The sequence below is a fragment of the Schistocerca americana genome, chromosome 3 (assembly GCF_021461395.2).
Source record: "Schistocerca americana isolate TAMUIC-IGC-003095 chromosome 3, iqSchAmer2.1, whole genome shotgun sequence".
NCBI lineage: Eukaryota > Metazoa > Arthropoda > Insecta > Orthoptera > Acrididae > Schistocerca > Schistocerca americana.
In genome coordinates this window covers 449819509-449839635 of record NC_060121.1, presented here as the reverse complement: position 1 = coordinate 449839635, position 20127 = coordinate 449819509, and the positions used below count along the sequence as shown (strand labels likewise).

Here is a 20127-nt window from a genome sequence, read left to right as displayed (position 1 = left end):
AAGTGTCAAGGCATGGTACAAGCACTTCAGGGAGGGACGGCTGTCATTAGCCGATGATGCACGGTCTGGAGCACCATGCTGCATTACCAATGACATCGTCCAGCTGATGGATGCACTCATTACCCAGGACTGCCAAGTGACAGTGAAAACCACAGCCACGGAAGTCGACTTGAGTGCCCGAAGTGTTCACACCAGCATTAAGGAACGACTGCATATGCACAAAGTGTGTGCCCAATGGGTGCCCCACAGTCTTCAACCACACCAGGAAGCATGTTGAATGACCCACTGTCTTGCTCATCTGCAGTGCTCTGCTTGGGAAGGGAATGCGTTCCTGGCATGAGTGGTGGCTGGAGATGAGTCATGGTGTCATCACTTCATATCAGAATCAAAACGACAAAGTCTCCAGTGAAAGCATTCAGGGTCACCACCACCAAAAAAAGCCAAGGCCATCCACATGAGAGCAGGAAAATATGCTGACATTCTTCTTTGACCAAGATGGCCCCCTTCTGATTCACTTCCTGCAGCACGGGACAACAGTGAATGCCCAGCGTTATTCGCAAACCTTGACCACCCTTCACCAAGTGATCAAATCAAAATGACCAGGCAATCTCATCCATCAGGTCATTCTCTCCACAACAATGCAAAGCCTCATACAGCCAACACAGTCGCGGCACTCCTGTGGAAATTCAAATGGGAGGTTCTTGGCCTCGCTCCCTGTGATTACGCCATTTTTGGTCCCCTCAAAAAGGCTCTGAGGGGGCAAACAATTCACCTCGGCCGACGACATCCAGCTGTACGTGTGATACTGGATAACATCACAGCCCCAAAAATTTTATGAGACATCCATTCACTGCCTTGTGTCACAGTGGGACAAGTGTCTCAACAGCCAGGGTCAATACTTCTAACACACGGGTACTGGTTTCTATAATTATGACCCAGGTTCATTTCTTTTTAAATGCCCCTTCTTTAACATACTTTCCATTATGCCTGTCTACAACTCCATGTGTCATCTTTATGGTCAGTAGCATTCTACCTTTTACCGAATACTTTTGATATTCCAACCTGGAGTTTCCACTGTTTGATAAAACCAAAGAATTATATAATTATTGGTCAATAGTCATTGTTTAAAGTTGTTGAAGATTTTAAATTTGGTGTTTAGTTTGCATTCTGTTCCCCCCTCCCTTCTTCTGTGTGTCAGGAGACTCAACAAAAGTAGTGTAACATTAGGGACTATTATTGCAACTATTCAAAGGAAATAAAGACATCCGGTTTCAGACTGAAATGCATGTTTGCTGACCAGAGATTCAGTTTCACGTCTACAGGAAAACAGAATAGCCTTTGAATCATTGCTGACAGAAGAAAATACCGGCACTCCAATAACAACAGATGACGTTTTCACATCTGAACAGACTTTAATTGGACCACCAATTCCACAAAAGAAAATAGCAGTAGGAAGTGTGAAACCTGATCTGGAAGCTAAATATTTGCAAATTTCTGTATAGTCCTCTAATTCCTTCTCCGTCCCCTGAGGACGAAGATAAATTGTTTTTCGATTCCTTCTATAGGTACTGAGGAGGAGGAGATTAGTGTTTAACGTCCCGTCGACAACGAGGTCATTAGAGACGGAGCGCAAGCTCGGGTGATTGAAGGATGGGGAAGGAAATCGGACGTGCCCTTTCAAAGGAACCATCCCGGCATTTGCCTGAAGCGATTTAGGGAAATCATGGAAATCTATAGGTACTGAGCCAGACAGTAAGCCCAGAGCTTTTTCAAATGTTAGATACACCAGGAAATATTTACAATCAGGATGCAGCTCCTCAATTAGGGTAGATGAAATGTCAACAGTATCAAGCAGAAAAAACTGTGGCATCTATAGAACAATCACTTTTGTTTCGCAAGACTGTATTTTCTGGAGAGCGAATTAAAAAAAGTGTTGATTTCCTTCTGTTTTTGAATGTCCATTCTGTTAATTTTCATGAAAGTTCACTGATACATCTTATCTTCAGAAAAGACAGAGTCACATGTAAATTTTCATTTAAAATCAGTTAAGATAAGAAAATTCAACTTGTTCATTTAATGACCTTATTGTTCTCTTTTTTTAAAAATTTGACATGTGAAAGTGTTATTAAAAATAGCACTAGATATTACTGAGTTATTTTATTTTCAACTGAGACAGAATACTAATATACTAGAATTTATCTTAAAGTCAAAGCCAACATTTCCACTGAAGGTATAGCTAGCCTCTTGTAGACGCCTTGCTTCCGTAATTCATTTCTTAGCCTGTAATGTAATTCACTGAAGCTTAATAAAGTCATTTTGAAATAGATGAAAAATTTCAGTTCATCCCCTCATACTTCATTAAACAATACATTAAAAGTTCCTTGAAGTAACTGACTACTCATTACTGGACACACCCTGTACTTTTGGTGTATTTTTATCTGTCTCAAAACTTTCAGCCCTATCCACAGCACTACTGCATACTTCAGAGCATTCATTGTGTTTACCAGCTGACAAAAAAAAAGGGGGGGGGGAGGGGGACGTTCCATCTCCTTGTGTAGATTCCTCGCAGCTGTAAGGCGAACTACGTTCATTCTAAGAATGTTTCCCACTGTACTGAAATGAACAGTGTTTCCCCCCCCCCCCCCCCCCCTCTCTCTCTCTCTCTCTCTCTCTCTCTCTCTCTCTCTTAAATTTCGATTGCCATTTAGTTGCAAATTAAATTTTTATTCGGTTGGCTTTGCTAGTCTTTTTAAACTTTGTCAACAGTAACAGCTACTGAGTTTCACTGTTTGTGCAAACAAGAAAAAGCATGCAGTATACAGCTAACTCTGCCTCTTGATCTGCAAATGTCTATCTCTAATTTTAAATTGAAAATAACTACTAATGCAATGTTTACTTAAAATGTGACTGCGACAGACTTCATAAACCTCACATGAAAGAGACACACAAGGCACAACTCGGCACAGCAAGTGGTCATAGCCTTGAGTGTGGCATGTTGTACTTCATCGCGGCCGATTATCAATACATATCATTTATTTACTGGACTGGAAAGAGTTTTGGGTCTCCTTCCGGTGCTAAAACCAATTTTGATGTGTTAGCTACATTTCATATACAACAAGGGAGGATTCAAGTTAACCAAACATAAAATGGCCAGCGAGTATGTTTTTCACTGCAAGCTTTTCAAAAGACGCACAATGTTTACCTATTTTCAGAATATGATGATAACTACGACCCAGTTCATTATCAAGCTGTGATACATGACTATAAGGTTTGAAAGGATCAAATCTTTTTATTAAATAGTTTCCTCACAATCAAATGAGAAAGACTGTATATCACAGAACACATGTGAACCCCATGGGTTTGTTTTTAACAGGACACAGTGATAGGCAAACAAAGCCCTGGCAAAAGATGTGGTTCAGTTGTTCCAGTCTGGGCTGGTACTGAGTGATGAATGGGACACTCCTTTGTCGTTGGTTCTTAGGGGTGGTGGGAGGATTGGGGGTGTGAGGGGAAATGGCACGGGAGATATGTTTGCAGAGTAGATCTGGGGGATAGTGCCTGTCTGTGAAGTCCTTGATGAGACCCTCAGCATACTTAGCAAGGGAGTTTTTGTCACTGAAGAAAAGTTGTCCCTGGGTGGCCAGGCTACATGGGAGGGACTTTTTGATGTGAAAGGGTGACAGGTGTCAAGATGCGGGTCCTGATGGTGGTTGGTGGATTTAATGTGGACGGAGGTGTGGATGGAGCCAACAGAGAGGATGAGGTCAACATCTAAGAAGGTAGCATGCTGGGTTGAGGAGGATCGCATGAAGTGGATAGAAGAAAAGATGTTGAGGCTGTGAAGGAACAAAGATAGTGTGTCTTGGCCCTGGGTCCAGATCATGAAGTTATCAATGAACCTGAACCAGACTAGGGGTTGGTGTTTTGGGAGGCTAGGCAGGTCTCCTCTAGATGGCCCATAGATTGATGTAGTTTTGCTTCATTTACAAAAACTTTTTTTAGAGGCAAAGTAGATGACTGATATTTGGCTCTCTGCATTTTGTTCTGCAGCTAGCTGCATGGCTACAGGATTCTCTGTGGCACCATAGTACATTTTCCGCTGTGGAAACATTCCACTCACATGGCCTTAGCCTTTATGTGTTATAAGGAATGTTAATAAAGATATGGAAATATTTTTGCTTAGTAACAGTGACAGGAAACAAACTGCAGAGTATCTGAGTAGTCAATATGAATATCAAACATTCAGCCCCAAGAGCCAAGACGCTGAGTGCAAATGGATAAAATTCAGAAGCACTGCACAATACTCTTTAGATAAGTATCTACTGAGCAAGGGTGTGACAGGTGGAAAAGACTGACTGTGGTTCAATAGCAGTGTTAGAAAGCAGATATAAAAGCAAATAGATTATTTAAATATGTTTTGAAGCTAAAGCAAAGTCTAGTAAACAAATACAAAATGAATGAAGCCAAAATGAGTAAGATCACGCAATGAATTCAAAAATAAAATTGTACCAAAAATTGAACGCTAAATCAGTAAATGGACTGAAATCATCTATGCAGTCACTTGTAACCATGATGGCACCAAAACAATGATAGGGAAGCCTGAAATACTGAAGTCGGTTTGTCTTTTAAATAATCACAGAAATGTCAAAATGGCAGGTATTGAGGTCAGAGAGTGCAGAATAGAAAGGTTAAGTAAAACTGCTGAACAGTGGAGCGAAATCTGGAGATGTGATAACAGTGAGATTGTACAGAGATTATGTGAAAACAATTGCTCCCCTTCTAGCAGCTACTGCAGGCTGGTGGAGCAATGAGGGTACCAAGCAATTGGAAAAAAAAAAAAAAAAAAAAATCTAGATCATCCCAGCTTTTGAAAAGGATAATCAGGCAGAGTCAGATAATTACATCACTGAAACCAATCTGTTGTAGAATTATGGAACATTTTCTGTGCTCACACTCTGAGAATGAAACTCTCATCTGATATGACCTACTCCACATAAATGTGCGAACAGAAAGCAGCAAAACAGGTTGCTCTATTCATCCATGATCTCCAGAGTACCACCATTTGATTCCCAAAAGGCATACAACGTTGTTCTGTACTATCATTAAGTGAACAAAATGTGAGCTTAAGTATCAAACCAGATCTGTGAATGGCTTCAGGACTTCCTTGCAGACAGAACTCAACACATCATTCTAAAAAGAGCAAAAGTGACAGATGTACTGGGAATTTCATGATTGTTTAATAGGCATGAAGGCACAACAGAAATGCTAAATTCCAGTGGCAGATGCGGAAAGGTTTACTGTTGGAAATTAGAGCTCATACAGGTGTTTACCAACACTCATTCTTCCCACTCACCACTTGTGAAAAGAAGAGGGAAGGGGACAGAAGATAGCAGTACTACAAGTAACGTCCATGATACACTGTAAGATGACTTGTTGAGTGTAGATGTAGATGCAGACATAGAACCTTTGTCTTTACTTAGAAGGGGTTATGACTTTAAGAACAATGATGTCAATTTTTTAGTTTCTAGAGACATATTTTGTATGGAAGACTGTGACTTCAGAGCATTCGCAAGTACACGTATTTTCGCTTAACACTGTGTATGAGTTTGGGTTGAGGCACTGCTCTTTGTTATTTTATGATTCATGTGTTTCATGTGCCTTTAATCTGCATTCATCACTCAAAGCTTTACTGTGACAACTGTGAACTGAATGTCCAAACTTTCCAGTCCGAGCTGCTGGAAATGATGGTCATGTGTGCGTAAGACATGGAGATGGGCAGTCCGCTCCTGAATTGATTCAAAGAGCCAGATCTTTCTAAAGAGTGGATGAGGGATGATTCAGAAAGAATGAAAGGTAGCTTATCTAATTTCAAAATGTGTCTCTGGTGGCTGTAATTAGTGGGATGAAAATTCTACTCTAGGCTGCTGAAATGGCACCCTGCGCCACATCCACACATGTGTTTTTTAAATCTCTGTCCGAAGTTACAGTATATAGAGGTTGAATTCAGACAGTTGCTGCCTTTTTTTTTTTAATTCTACATGCTTTTTATTTGATCATCTGCCATGTTGGTTTCATCATAGTTGATCATGTTGCTATGTGGAAAATTTTCCAGCTTTGCCTTGATATTGGAGAAAAACATCTTAACAGTCTCTTGGTTCACTTCTGCACGTGCTCGTTTAATATTTTCGCTTAAGCGAATGGAAATATCTTCTGACTGTCGTTTGAGGAGTAAATGCACCCATTCTTCTCCTGGCAAATTATTATGAAATTTATTCTCATTTCGGCCAGATTTATCAAGGTACCCTTTAGGTAAATATCTAATATTCAATTAAGTGAAGGGAAATCACCAATGTGCAGCCCTCAAGATACCTTGCTTCAATATTTCTTCTTCTTCTTCTTCTTCTTCTTCATTTAGCACTGGCTGTCCTCCCATTTTTTTCGGATGTGCTTCCAGCACCTTATTTTGTAGGGTTGATTTAGGTGTACCATACAAATCACACGATAATTTACACTCTGAATATCACAAACAGTTTTATCTAAAAGTTTCGGGTCATAATTACACCATACTGTAGCACCTCTCCTGGTCTGACACATTCTTGGCATTGTCCGTAATCACCCCACACAGTAAAAATTTTTATAAAAACCATCGTTATTTTATAACGTTGCACGAGAAACTTGTACAGAAATTGTCTCAATGCTGTTAGCTACTGAGCGCATAGACAATTACGGTTACAATAACTTCCCGCTCGGTGCAACAACAGAAAATTTCCACTTTACAATAATGCATGGATTTTTAACACTGAGACTGTTTGTCAGTTATTCACCAAGGGAAACAAATGACGCAAAATAAAAGCTGTGGAAGCTATAAATGCAATCTTGCACTTAAAATAACTGGCGCACGGATGTTGAAATAAGTAACTCTTTGTTTCTATGCAGTGGCAAAGAGCAAATAAGCCATACTGTCCGAATTCGCCCTGGTGTTCGAAATCACCCCGTTTGATGGTACTTAAAAAAAAGCATAATATTTTTAATATGATAGACTGCTCTTCTCTCTGCATGTATTAGGTATTTGATTGTTATACACTTTTGGTTGGAATTATTGCTTTTCTTCGGTCGTCTTAAATATCTTCTGCCCACTGGGTAATATTTATCACCAATTTTTTTCAACTGTTGACTTCCATTCTTTTGATATAATCCTTCCAGCTGTTTCCGTATTCTTTAATCTGCTCATTTATGTTTTCCACTCTCAGTACTTTTCAGAGGGTCTATACAAGGGCGATACGGAAATGGAAGAGGATGTAGATGAAGATGAAACGGGAGATACAATACTGCATGAAGAGTTTGACACAGCACTGAAAGACTCGAGTCGAAACAAGGCCCCAGGAGTAGACAACATCCCATTAGAACTACTGACTGCCTTGGGAGGGCCAGTCCTGACAAAACTCTTCCATCTGGTGAGCAAGATGTATGAGACAGGCGAAATACCCTTAGACTTCAAGAAGAATATAATAATTCCAATCCCCAAGAAAGCAGGTGTTGACAGATGTGAAAATTACCGAACTATCAGTTTAATAAGCCACAGCTGCAAAATACTAACACAAATTCTTTACAGACGAATGGAAAAACTGGTAGAAGATCAATTTGGATTCCGTAGAAATGTTGGAACACTTGAGGCAATAATGACCTTACGACTTATCTTAGAAGAAAGATTAAGGAAAGGCAAACCTACGTTTCTAGCATTTGTAGACTTAGAGAAAGCTTTTGACAATGTTGACTGGAATACTCTCTTTCAAATTCTGAAGGTGGCAGGGGTAAAATACAGGGAGCGAAAGGCTATTTACAATTTGTACAGAAACCAGATGGCAGTTATAAGAGTCGAGGGGCATGAAAGAGATGCAGTGGTTGGGAAGGGAGTGAGACAGGGTTGTAGCCCCTCCCCGATGTTATTCAATCTGTATATTGAGCAAGCAGTTAAAAAAAAAAAAAGAAAAATTCGGAGTAGGTATTAAAATCCATGGAGAAGAAATAAAAACTTTGAGGTTCGTCGATGACATTGTAATTCTGTCAGAGACAGCAAAAGACTTGGAAGAACAATTGAACGGAATGGACAGTGTCTTGAAAGGAGGGTATAAGATGAACATCAACAAAAGCAAAACGAGGATAATGGAATGTAGTCGAATTAAGTCGGGTGATGCTGAGGGAAGTAGATTGGGAAATGAGACACTTAAAGTAGTAGATGAGTGTTGCTATTTGGGGAGCAAAATAATTAATGATGGTCGAAGTAGAGAGGATATAAAATGTAGACTGGCAATGGCAAGGAAAGCGTTTCTGAAGAAGAGAAATTTGTTAACATCGAGTATAGATTTAAGTGTCTGGAAGTCGTTTCTGAAAGTATTTGTATGGACTGTAGCCATGTATGCAAGTGAAACATGGATGATAAATAGTTTGGACAAGAAGAGAATAGAAGCTTTCGAAATGTGGTGCTACAGAAGAATGCTGAAGATTAGATGGGTAGATCATATAACTAATAAGGAGGTATTGAATAGAACTGGGGAGAAGTTTGTGGTACAACTTGACTAGAATAAGGGATCGGTTGGTAGGACTTGTTCTGAGGCATCAAGGGATCACAAATTTAGCGTTGGAGAGCAGCGTGGAGGGTAAAAATTGTAGAGGGAGACCAAGAGATGAATACACTAACCAGATTCAGAAGGATGTAGGTTGCAGTAAGTACTGGCAGATGATGAAGCTTGCACAGGATAGAGTAGCATGTAGAGCTGCATCAAACCAGTCTCAGGACTGAAGACCACAACAACAACAACAACAACAACAGCAACAACACTTTTTCAATTCTACATTCACCCTCCCATCAGTCAGAATGTACCCAGCTATTCTTCTTAGCAATTGGATCGCTAATGTTTGTATTCTGATTGGAATGAGTGTTTCTGCTGTGTTGTCCAGCAAGAGCTTCAAAGTCTATGGAGCAGAAGTTATTATGAGCAGTGGTGACTCAACAATGAGACTGATCACTTGGACTGTGATGCCGTCCTGTACAGTAAATTCTGAGCTGAAGGATTTCTCAGACAGGGTTGACAGCTCAAGAATGAATTTACCTCCACGAAATACTCAGTAAACCTATGTTTTGTTTATGGTTCAATGAAGATTATTACCAAAATCAAGTACTGGTTTAGGTCCTTGGTTGGGACAATGAGATCAGCAGCAGTTTCCACTTTGCCTACTCTTCCCTAGATCACACAAGCTTTTCCATAGAGCATCTGGCCTTTATGTTTTAGATCAAGAATTAGTATGTGTTCATAATTGTTGCTCTCACATTGATTGACTGTGTTTGCTTTCTGCTTGTAATCAGTTTTATTTTGAAGGGTAGAAGTTCATTTGTAAGTCCGATGTGCAATGTCTCCAAGATTAATGAACTGTTTTAGCTCTTCTATTAGCCGGGGTGCAGGCTTTCCCTTTGGGTTTCTCATCTTTGGGGGAGCATATTTATTTTTTCCCTTTGTGTTTCTGATCTTTGGAGAAGCATATTTGCAATAAGAGTTAGTTCAGCAGTAAATCCAAGGTTATGAAATCCACAAGCGAAGAAATTCATACCCGGAATATCAGCTCGCAACATCATATTCATGATGTACTCCTTAAAATATGCAAGGAATAAACTGTGCCAACATAAAGAGACTTGAAGTGTATCAGTGTACCTGAACTTGCAGCAGAGGTACAAGATGACTTCCATATCATTCCTGGGCATTTCTGCTTTTGAACGGCTTTCACTAACACACAAATGACTTCTACCTTTACCTCCATGACCTTCCTTTACACCAAAGTTCTGCTTGATTTTCCATACGAGAATACCCTCGACACTTGAAACTACGGACATGGCAGTCCTGTAATATTTGTAGCCGTTTCTTCAATGTATGGTTTCGTGAGCTGTAGTTCCAGTTCTTCAAGAAAAAGTCATTGCTTATTAGGTTCTTTCTTACTCCAGTCTGGGAAGTTAAAAAAAAAATTGTGTATAACTATTTAACGCTGCAATGCCCACAACAGTATAGAAAACAGACAGCGGCCGCCATCTTGTAGCCCTCTTAGTTGAATATTTCCTCACCCTTTGATCTATCGTATCAACGCCACCTTTAGTCTCATTATAATATAAATTTATAACTGTTTCCTCCTTAACATCAGTAGGTGAACCAACTGCAGCGTCATAATGTTCAGATGATAGAAACAGCAGATCTCTTTTGTTTTTTTCATGGGGGTTATAAGAAACAATTGTGACTGGAGTATTTCCAGTACTAGAATCATTGAAAGCGAATTTACTAGAATATAATTCTCGTCTTAAGACTTTTTCAGTTCTTGAGGTATATGTGTCCTATTAGCTTGTAATGTTCTCATAAGAGTTAGCTTGTGATTCCTACATAGATCTTCGGCCAAATCAAGTGAATTGTAATATCTATCTGTAGTGACATTTCGCCCTGAATTATGTATAGGAACCACCAAGTGTTTGACCATAACTGCAGTGGTATTTGATTGTTGTGTACCATCATTTCTTTTCCCAGCGTAAGGCTCCAGGCTGTTAACATAGATGGTTTTAGTGTTTGTGAGCATTTGTATAAGTATACTGCTTTCCTTCATGAAGACCATGAAGGGACACCTGCCAAAATTCATTCACGTTATCAAAAACTTCTGTCCGCCCCCGGTAGCTGAATGGTCAGTGTGACAGATTGTCAATCCTCTGGGCCAGGGTTCGATTCCCGGCAGAGTCAGGGAATTTTCTCCGTCCAAGGACTGTGTGCTGTCGTGTCATCATCATCATCATCATCATCCTCATCCTCATCAACTGCAGGCCGCCGATGTGGATTCAACTTGAAAGACCAGCACCCAGCAACTGGCCTGCCCAACAGGGGTCCTAGCCATACGATTAAATAAAATCAAAAACTTCTCATATTGCAGCAAACTTATTAGGTTTCCTGCAATCGCTTAATGACACTCTGTCGTCAAATCTTACTATTTTAGTACGCTGCTGGAATGTGGTTCGGCTCGTGGTAGCAGTATAAACAAACATTCCTGATGTGTGGTACCATAAATTTGTAGCAGATAACTTACTGCCATTTTCCTTCCCCATATTAATAAGTAGCCCTATATATGCCATGAATTCAAGTCTGTCTGTCTTGGGTATTTTCTGCCTAATGCCTCTTCATTGGTATGCTTTATTATGATGTTGACAATTTCTGGAGACAAAAACTTTTCAAACGATTCTCTTATTGTTCCTACTTTACCTTTGTCTCTTATGAATTGCCTTCCTGTCACTATGTTTTGTGCTACTCGTCTTTTAATGCGAGGAGGTTTGGAGCTATAAATTTTTCCAATGCTTGTAATATACTTGTCACTAACATTGTAAGTGTGCTGTCATCAGTTTCAGGTGCCCAGAGTTCATCTTCAGCACCTGTAGGTACTCTCCTATCACTGTCCATGTCCTAGCGCACAACACATTCCTTTTCAGATTCACTCACTACATTGTCAGTTTCCAAATTCAATTTGAAGCCCTGTAGATTCTTCCAAAATTTGTGGTATTTCTCCGTTAGTAAGTGACTGTCGATACATTTTCAATCGCAGCTGCATCTAACACTGGACTAAATGTCACTGAACAGGAAACGATAAAGAACCAAAGAGAAATGAATCTTTGTTGAGACCATTGTTGCTGTCAATGCAGAGAAATATAATGTCCATATGTTCTAAGGTCATGTAATGCTATTATTTGTGGAGTAAGGCGACCATTGTGGGAAATCGCATCGGCTACCAAGTGAGGAAGACGTTATGACCACCTCCCTGAAACTTAAATTTTCCCATTCAGATTAAACGAAAAATGTAAAACAATCATAGAATCTGGAGGAAGACTTCATTAAAGACAATAAATATTCTTACCAAAATTTTAAAAAATAAAGTACCTGGGTAGATTTCAATATTTTCAAGAGGTGGGTATAAAGTACCCTCCCCCCCCCCTCCCTCCCCCCCCCCCCCTCAGTATTGCGAGGGTTAAAGCTGTTCTTGAAACTTCAGCTCAGTTCCATCAGAATCTCTGTATCAAACAAACCTGTTACTATTTGCACTGGCCTTCTCTATATACATTCAATATCCCTCTTTGGTCCAGGTCCAAACACTTGTGTAATATTCTATAATTGGTTGCATGAGTGATTTGAAAGCAATCTCCTTTGTAGACTGATTGGTTTATTGATAGAATACTGGGGAAGTGCAAAGTCAACACCTGGCTTACCCATAACTGATGCCATTACAGCCAATACATTTTCATCATGAGTGGGGTTCCTACATATCTGTTCTAGGTAGCTTCCAGAGAAGGCATTTAGCAATGTTTCACAGGATGTCGTATTGGGGGGGGGGGGGGGGGGGGGGGGGGGAGTTATGTACAAGTGAACTGAGGTTTTCTCTAAAGTTCGGTTACATCAGGAGATGAGTCTGCTGGGTAACACAAGGATCCAACAATTTTATGTCCACCCTTGATGAACCTGAGTCCTGCCGAAACAAACTCACAGGCAGTACCAATTTCTAGCTATTTGGATCTGTGTTTTTTGTCTAATGTGACAAATACACCACTTCCATTTCCCATGTGCCTATCCTTTCAACATGAACTCAAATTTTTCCCAAAAATCTCACTGCTATCAATTTCAGGTTTCAACCAGCTTTCTGTACTTAGTATGATGTGAGCTTCACTGCTTTTCAGGAGCACTTCAAACTCTGGCATTTTGTTGTGAATGCTTCAGCAGTTAAACTACTTGGATTTTAATAAACGTGTCTATGGGAGAGTTTCATTCAATCTTACAAGGAAGCTTGTAGGTTTCCTCCAGCTATCATTATCTGGATTGGATGGAGAATCATCTAATCTAAAAAACTCTGTGTGCACCCCAAACGTATTTAGCTACCTGAGTAGCAGCCTTTAGTGTGTGGTGTACACCTGACCCATTTAGGGGGACTCTACAGTTCTCAATCCTATGGTGGAAGTCCAGGAAGTCCCAGCCTAGCTTGTCACAGAACCTTCAAAGTCTCTAGTTCAGTCCATTCACTTTACTCTGGACCAAAGGGCCACAATCAATTCTGGGACCAACACTGCAAATTGTGAGCTTCGTTGAAACACCGTGCACAATGTTGGTCTTCTCAACCTTCTCTGCCAGCCGCTCTAATGACCACAGTATGACTCAGAACCCAGACGACAGGCATAATTTATTCCAATGGGCACCACAATCTGCAGTTGGTTGCACCATGTTCCCTCAATGGCTATTATAATAGCCTCTTCAACCCCATGCACATACACAGAGTGCACCTCGTGTCCCTTACTGCCATGTTCCTAAGGGGTACCATCACTCGCCATATGTTTGAACTGCTAATGATTAATAGACCCCTAGCCTTTTGTATTTGCCTTCTCTTGACATCAGACAACAAGTTTCCCCAAAACATGTGAAGTAAGTCCCACTGGCTCAGTTTCAGTGAAAATCAGCACCTCAAACTTGGTGAGGGGGATTGGTATAACACCCTGAGTCCTTCCTGGTCCCCATCCACCCTGTACAGGACACCCAGATCTACCAGTGACATGCCACTTGCAGTCAAGTGGATGAGTTATGACAGATCCTGTACTTTCTGCAGAGGAGACAGTTCCATAGGAAAGAATGGTATTTGAGGTACCTCTGCTAACAATATCACAGGTACACAGCTGTCGGGAGCTTTTCCAACACACCTACTCGCAGCAGCTGTCAATAGTTTGACAGTAGCCAGGGCGATTTCCAGCTGCTTATGAATGTCAACTAACTTATAGTGTGTTCGAGAACAGCAATCACATGGGGCTGCACTTTGGCTGGTTCAATGTATTACAGAGCAGTGAACAAATAACTTTAAATTAAGCCCACTGTTATCTTTTAATCTGTTGAGCTAAAAAGTTGCTCATCAATACATATTACAAAAGTAAGTGAACAATGTGTGTGCTGCTAAAACTCAGAAAAGAAGGGCATGCTTTTGAAGATAAAAGGGCTAAGAAGTTTCACCACCTAGAAATTTCTAGAACATTCCAGAACATTTGACAGTACTCCAGATCATTTGAGAGCATTTCATAACATTTCAGAATGTTTGAGAACATCGCAGAGCATCCCAAATCAAAGTGGAACGTTCCAGAACTCTCTCAAAATGTTGTGGAATGTTCTGGAACTTTGTGGACTATTCAAAACCTTTTTGGTATGTTCTGTAAGTCACCAGAGATGGGGCTACCCATTGGTAGGGGTATACAAAGCAAGACCTGTCATGGGTTCAAATTTCAGTTTCTTATCAGTGATGAACGGAGGAACCAAAAGAGTAGTGCAGCAAGTGAATAACAACAAACAGTGAAGTGTGTGTAGTCAAAGTGACACAGTAACTGTAGACAAATGGAAAATAAAGTGTGAAAAGTGTACCGAGTGTATTTTTTAATAAAAAGTTGATTTGGTTTACATTTTAAACAATGCTCAAATGTAAAAGAAGAGGAGATCTTGCCAATTCTGAAGCAAAACATACAAAACAAAAAGAACAGAAAAAAAAAAAAAACAGAGAAAGAGTGCAAAGCACATTTAAGTTTCCAACAAATGAGAATGAACACCATGAGAAGCAGCGAAACTGAAGAGCAACAATAGGAACGGATTGAAGAGTCAAGAATTGCAACGCAGTGATTTATTATAACATTATAAGACCGTGAACTCTAACCACCCATGAAAATATCACCTTACAACAAGCGCAGATGATGACAAAGAAATAGCACAACCTAACAAATGAAGCATTCCACAACAACCCGACAAAACAAAATAACAAACACAAACATGTTGTAATCGGAGAAACTGATAACACCTAGCAATTTTGCAAAGTGAAAAAATTCAGTAGAGAAACACCAGGACTCTGTTGCGTGAATGGAAAAATTCTATTACCACTACTGGAAGCACCTCTGCGAGATCACATGGGTAACACGAAAGTTGGTTTAATGCATCTCACACAGATGAAGTTGCCATTGTAATTGTAGCCAATGAAAACATAAGCTGTGTCATAACTATACAATGAAGAAGTGAAGGACTGCAATGCATTGCAGACACACCATTCATATGGTGCCCTCCAACACCCACTAATAATTCTACACAGAGGGGACAGATAGTTTAATGTGAAACAAATCCAACCTGAAACAGGCATAGACACAAACGAAAAAGTCGCTTACAAGGAGTTCTATATTTACCACTTAATGATCAGATACAATGAAACATACAATGACATTCTCAACACTCGCTGTTAATTCCGGCAACTCCTAGTAGTATGTATGCAAAAATAGAAGTGAAATTTGTACATATATACCCCCGATAAGAAAATGAAAAATGTTATTTATAAAGAAGTCTTGTAACTAGTTAGAATATGTTTCGAATAAATTTTTTTATCTCTTATACTTTACAGGTTATCCTTTTATTTCGACTACCACACAATCTGATATCAACTTCCTGAGCAAAGCCGCATACCCCAGCTTGTTTTCTATTAGAATTGAAGCAAACAAACAAAGAGAGATTTCTATTCAGGCAACAAAAAACCCATAGTAAAAATTACTAGTTTCCTAAAATGTTTTGGGGTTAATTATAGTTGCTAACAAACTTGAAAACAGAGTTAATTAAGGATAAATGTAGATAATATATAGGGCTATTCTCTGTAAGGGAAACCTAGATGTAATGCAATATGTTAGCTAGAATAACTGCTACAGTAACTAAATCATGAATGCTGATTTGCTATAAATTACTCACAGATTATGCAAAGAACAATGGTAGCTTCCGAAAATTCTCAAAAACACATTTTTATTTGTGTTGTTATACAACAAAATTCAGTGGTGATATATTCTTTGGCAGTAACTGTGAACCACATATGCTGATTTGCTATGAAATATGTTACGTTTCCAAAACACTCATACCAATAAGTTTTGTAAGCATCCAAAAATTCTCAAAAATAACCTACTTCTCACGTAATTATACAATAAAATTATCGAACAATTTGCACAATGTTAGGACTATTGTTCTCCAAAATTTTAAAAGAGTACAAATAAATTTAAGCCTACAATTGACAATAATTGTAAGAGTTTATCCCGGCGTTCATGAATATATTACAAAACAAATGAGTATAGATGCAATGAATGAAAGATTATGCACAAGTGACACGGACAGTAAAATATGTGAATCTAGAATTTCAAATGCAAGTACACATGATCTCACACAAATGAAAATTCTGACGCCGGCTTTATACATAAATAAACGTGTACTGCACAGATTTTTCACTTGGCTATTTCTGTGCACACTTCTACACTGGCATGCCGAAGAAGAACACTCAAAATCACTAAAAACTATTCACCAGGACACTGCACAAGGGAACTTAAACAAGCAAAATATGAGCTGAACCTCCACACTTGGATACAAGTATTTGGAAAGAGAGTTATTAACAAACATCATACATACACCATACTAAAAAAATATTTTTTTAAACAGGATACAATAACAATGAGTATCAACTAACAGAAAGTTTTATTTTACACACCTCCCTGGCAGCACCAAATCCAAACTGCGATTCTGCAAAATCTTCTTCACCTCCAAATGCACCAGTATTGAACCCTGCTTGGCCAAATATTTTACGAAAGAGTTCCTCTGGGTCTATTGTTGAATGAAAATTCCAGTGCTGTTCAAAGCCCTGGCGACCAGACGCTCCTGCACCACCCATCCCCATTTGTTCTGAAGTTGCACCCCATGAATCATATTGTTTCCTTTTTGTGTCATCACTGAGTACCTGAAATAATAAATATGTATGGTTAATGTAATGAAACTCAACACCTCAGTATAGGTTCTTCTAAATAAGCAACACACTGATAAAATTTGTCTCATTATTGATATCATATGAAGTGAAAGAAACACACTGCTGCAGTTTTCACAATTAGGTTCCACAGTTAAGTTTTAGAAATGAAAAACAAATTAATCGGCTGAAAGAGGAGCAGTGGTAGAACAATAGTTTGGATACCAGTCTAACTGGCAAACTCTTACTCAACAATGTCTAGTGAAAGCAATGCAAATATTAGGTGTAATATTATCTGTGCTGTCAACAACCTCAAGCAGATTAAAAATGATAGCAACAGTCTCCTGTCAAGTCATCTGCCTCTTCTCATTCAATAGATCACTATGGAAAAAGTAACAACAACCTTATGCACAAATTTTAAGATTGTAAAGACAAAACTACAGAGTTCCAGATATTCAATCAGGCAGCTATACATTTTCAGCAAATGACCCAAGACAAGCACAGGAAAAGTATTTTAAATGTTTTATTGGAAAATTGCCTCTACAATTAGGACACTAATGTATTAAACAGAGTCTGAAAAATTACTTTAAAGGAAAGGAAAGTTAGTTGTTCTGAAAACATGGCCAGTTGTACCTCATCGTTTTGTACCTACGCGTGTGTGTGTGTGTGTGTGTGTGTGTGTGTGTGTGTGTGTTTGTTTGTTTGTTTTAATTAGAGTTGACACTATACAAAAAGCCTTAAAAAACTTGAAGATCAAAATCTAGCTGTAGAGCTATTAGGACCATGGAGGAATTAGACCATACATGAATTTAGCGAAATGTAGGATTACTGTACATCTAATAAAACAAGCAATGCAAGAAAAAGAGAGATCTCAAACGTCAGAGTGATGTACATGTAATAAGACAGGTGTACAATCTCAGCTGCATGGAGACAGACAAGACAAGACACACAACACTTTGTGGTAGAATAATTTCACTCCCTCTGCCCACCAATATATGCTTGAAATCTCTTTCCTGTTTTGATTAAGTGGCAAGAGTGAGGTGTTGTCTACATGCGGACATCTGTATCTGCTTCTGAAACTCATTCTATAACCTGATATATATGAAAAACTATCAATTTGTTCACATAATATTTGTTGTGCTCTCTTTGTGTCAACTGACACTGAACAATAAAGAGGCAAAATAGCCTCCACCACCAACATGAAAACTGAAATAAATGCCAATGTGTGTGCTACAGATAGTATGGATGTAAAAGTACTATTGCTTGGTGTTTAATTTCATACACTGAGTTTTGCTACAGTATAGCACACCTGCATATGTTTTGTTATACACTCACCTTCTATCAGTGTGTACTCAGCTAACATTGATACACCATTGTTAACTGTGCATCCAACATCAGATTCATATACTTAAAAGGCTTAAAGTAAACTGGGAATATCTTGCTGTAGAGTGCAGGAAGTATTATTCAATAATCAAACTGTTTCAATAGAAAACTATTTTTTTGACACAAAGTGAGGACACAAGTTGACCATTTGCTCTACAAATATAGAGAAGAATGAAAGGTTCCTCAAGTGTTATTCCATGTCAACCCACATAGGGCTCCCTGCTCGACCAATGGGGATTTCGGCGAAATTTTATGTGAACATTCACATGTCCACAATGAACACTGGTAATTTTTTTAATGTTTGTCAAGCAATACTGGCTGAAACACAGTCACCTGTTTGACTCCAAGTGTGACTTTGCACGAGCGAGTCTGAATTACTGGTAAATTTGAGCTGTTATATCTTGGGCAATATTACATCAAAAGAAATGAAATTTTGTCATCCTGTGTTCTCTTACAAATAATAATGAAAAGAGTTTTACAAGCCGTATTTAGCCAGAAAATTCCAGGCAAAATTGCCCACAAACTTCAAAGTTTGGGACTAAAGGCTCAACGAACACGAAGCATGGCGTATAGTAACCTAACAACACAAGGTTCTCAAATATAAAGTTTCATTTATGTAGCACTTTCCAATATTGAATAAATGAAATGAAAAGTTGAAGATTTTTTACACGCCTGCTGAGCATGAAACTTAATATACAATACGCCAGTAGCTCAAGGAAGTGGAATATAAAATTTCATTCACCTACTATTTTCCAATGATCTACAAATTCATCAAAAATATAATAATTTTTGTGAAAAGGTGAAAATAGTTTATATTTGACATTTCATTTAGAAACACAGTTTTCTGCCAAATTTTAAAAACCAATCTTATGTATGTTTTAGGAACACCCTCCAATCCCCCTTCGAATAAAATGAAGCAAATTTGTAAGAACAATCACACTGTGAATGAAGTTTTAACTTTGACTTCTTACATCTCATTAATTAAAGACATGGTTAACGTGAAACTCTGGACACAACTTAGCAACATAAGGTTTTTCAATATAAAATACCATTCACATACTGTTTTCCAAATTTCTACAAAATCAGCTCAAATTTGACTTTCGCAAAAATTACAAAAACAGATAATGTTCAATTTTTTTTTTTTTTTTTTTAGAAATTCTGTTCCTGCAATTGTTTTCAAACTAATCAAAGTCAGAACGAGCTTTTTTCAAGCATTCAGAAAAATAAATTTGATTTTCCAGTATGTGCAAACAATACCAGAAAATGATGGACAAATTCGAGGGAATGCACCACAGCAACAACCCACGTTGCAGTAACCTGCTGACTGTGTTTTGTTGAATATTTTTTTATCTGTATATTGACTAGTAACATCTCACCATATTGTGCTGGTCCACAGGGACATTAACAGTATACACCCGATCACATGTTACATGCTGCCTGCCACGGAAACAGCTGAATTAAATCATCAATAGTCTTCCAGCAATGAACAGAGGAGATAACGTACTTAACAAATGGCTTTGTAAGCAGGCAGGTACCCCCAAAAGGCTTTGGAACCTAAATTAAGAAACCAAATTACAGGCTTTAGAACCTGAATGAAGAAACCGACCCTTGGTTGGGATGGCACAGCTATCCAGCGTTATCCCTATGACTATGGGTTTGCCGATTTATGTTCTTGAGCCCGTAGTGACAACGTCAACAGGAACCAATGCAATACTGCGAGCGATTGTGTATCAATATACAAATAAAAAATATATGCAACAAAACATAGTCGATAGTTGCTGCAATGTGCCTTGCTGCACTTAATACATTCCCTAAAATTTGTCCATCATTTTCTGATATTGTTAGCGCACAATGGAAAAATTGAACATGATTTTTTGAATGCCTGAAAACATGCTCTTTCTGATT

General features: G+C 38.8%; 1 protein-coding gene across 3 annotated transcripts in view; it reads right to left on the bottom strand.

The window, feature by feature from the left end:
* The window catches only part of LOC124606904 (protein tumorous imaginal discs, mitochondrial-like), a 134359-nt gene that overhangs the window by 63358 nt on the left and 50874 nt on the right, over positions 1-20127 (bottom strand). For all 3 annotated transcript variants that reach the window (XM_047139007.1, XM_047139005.1, XM_047139006.1), the window contains exon 3: positions 16591-16836. In XM_047139007.1, coding sequence (XP_046994963.1) covers positions 16591-16836 — 246 coding nt within the window. The remainder of the gene's footprint in view (positions 1-16590; positions 16837-20127) is intronic.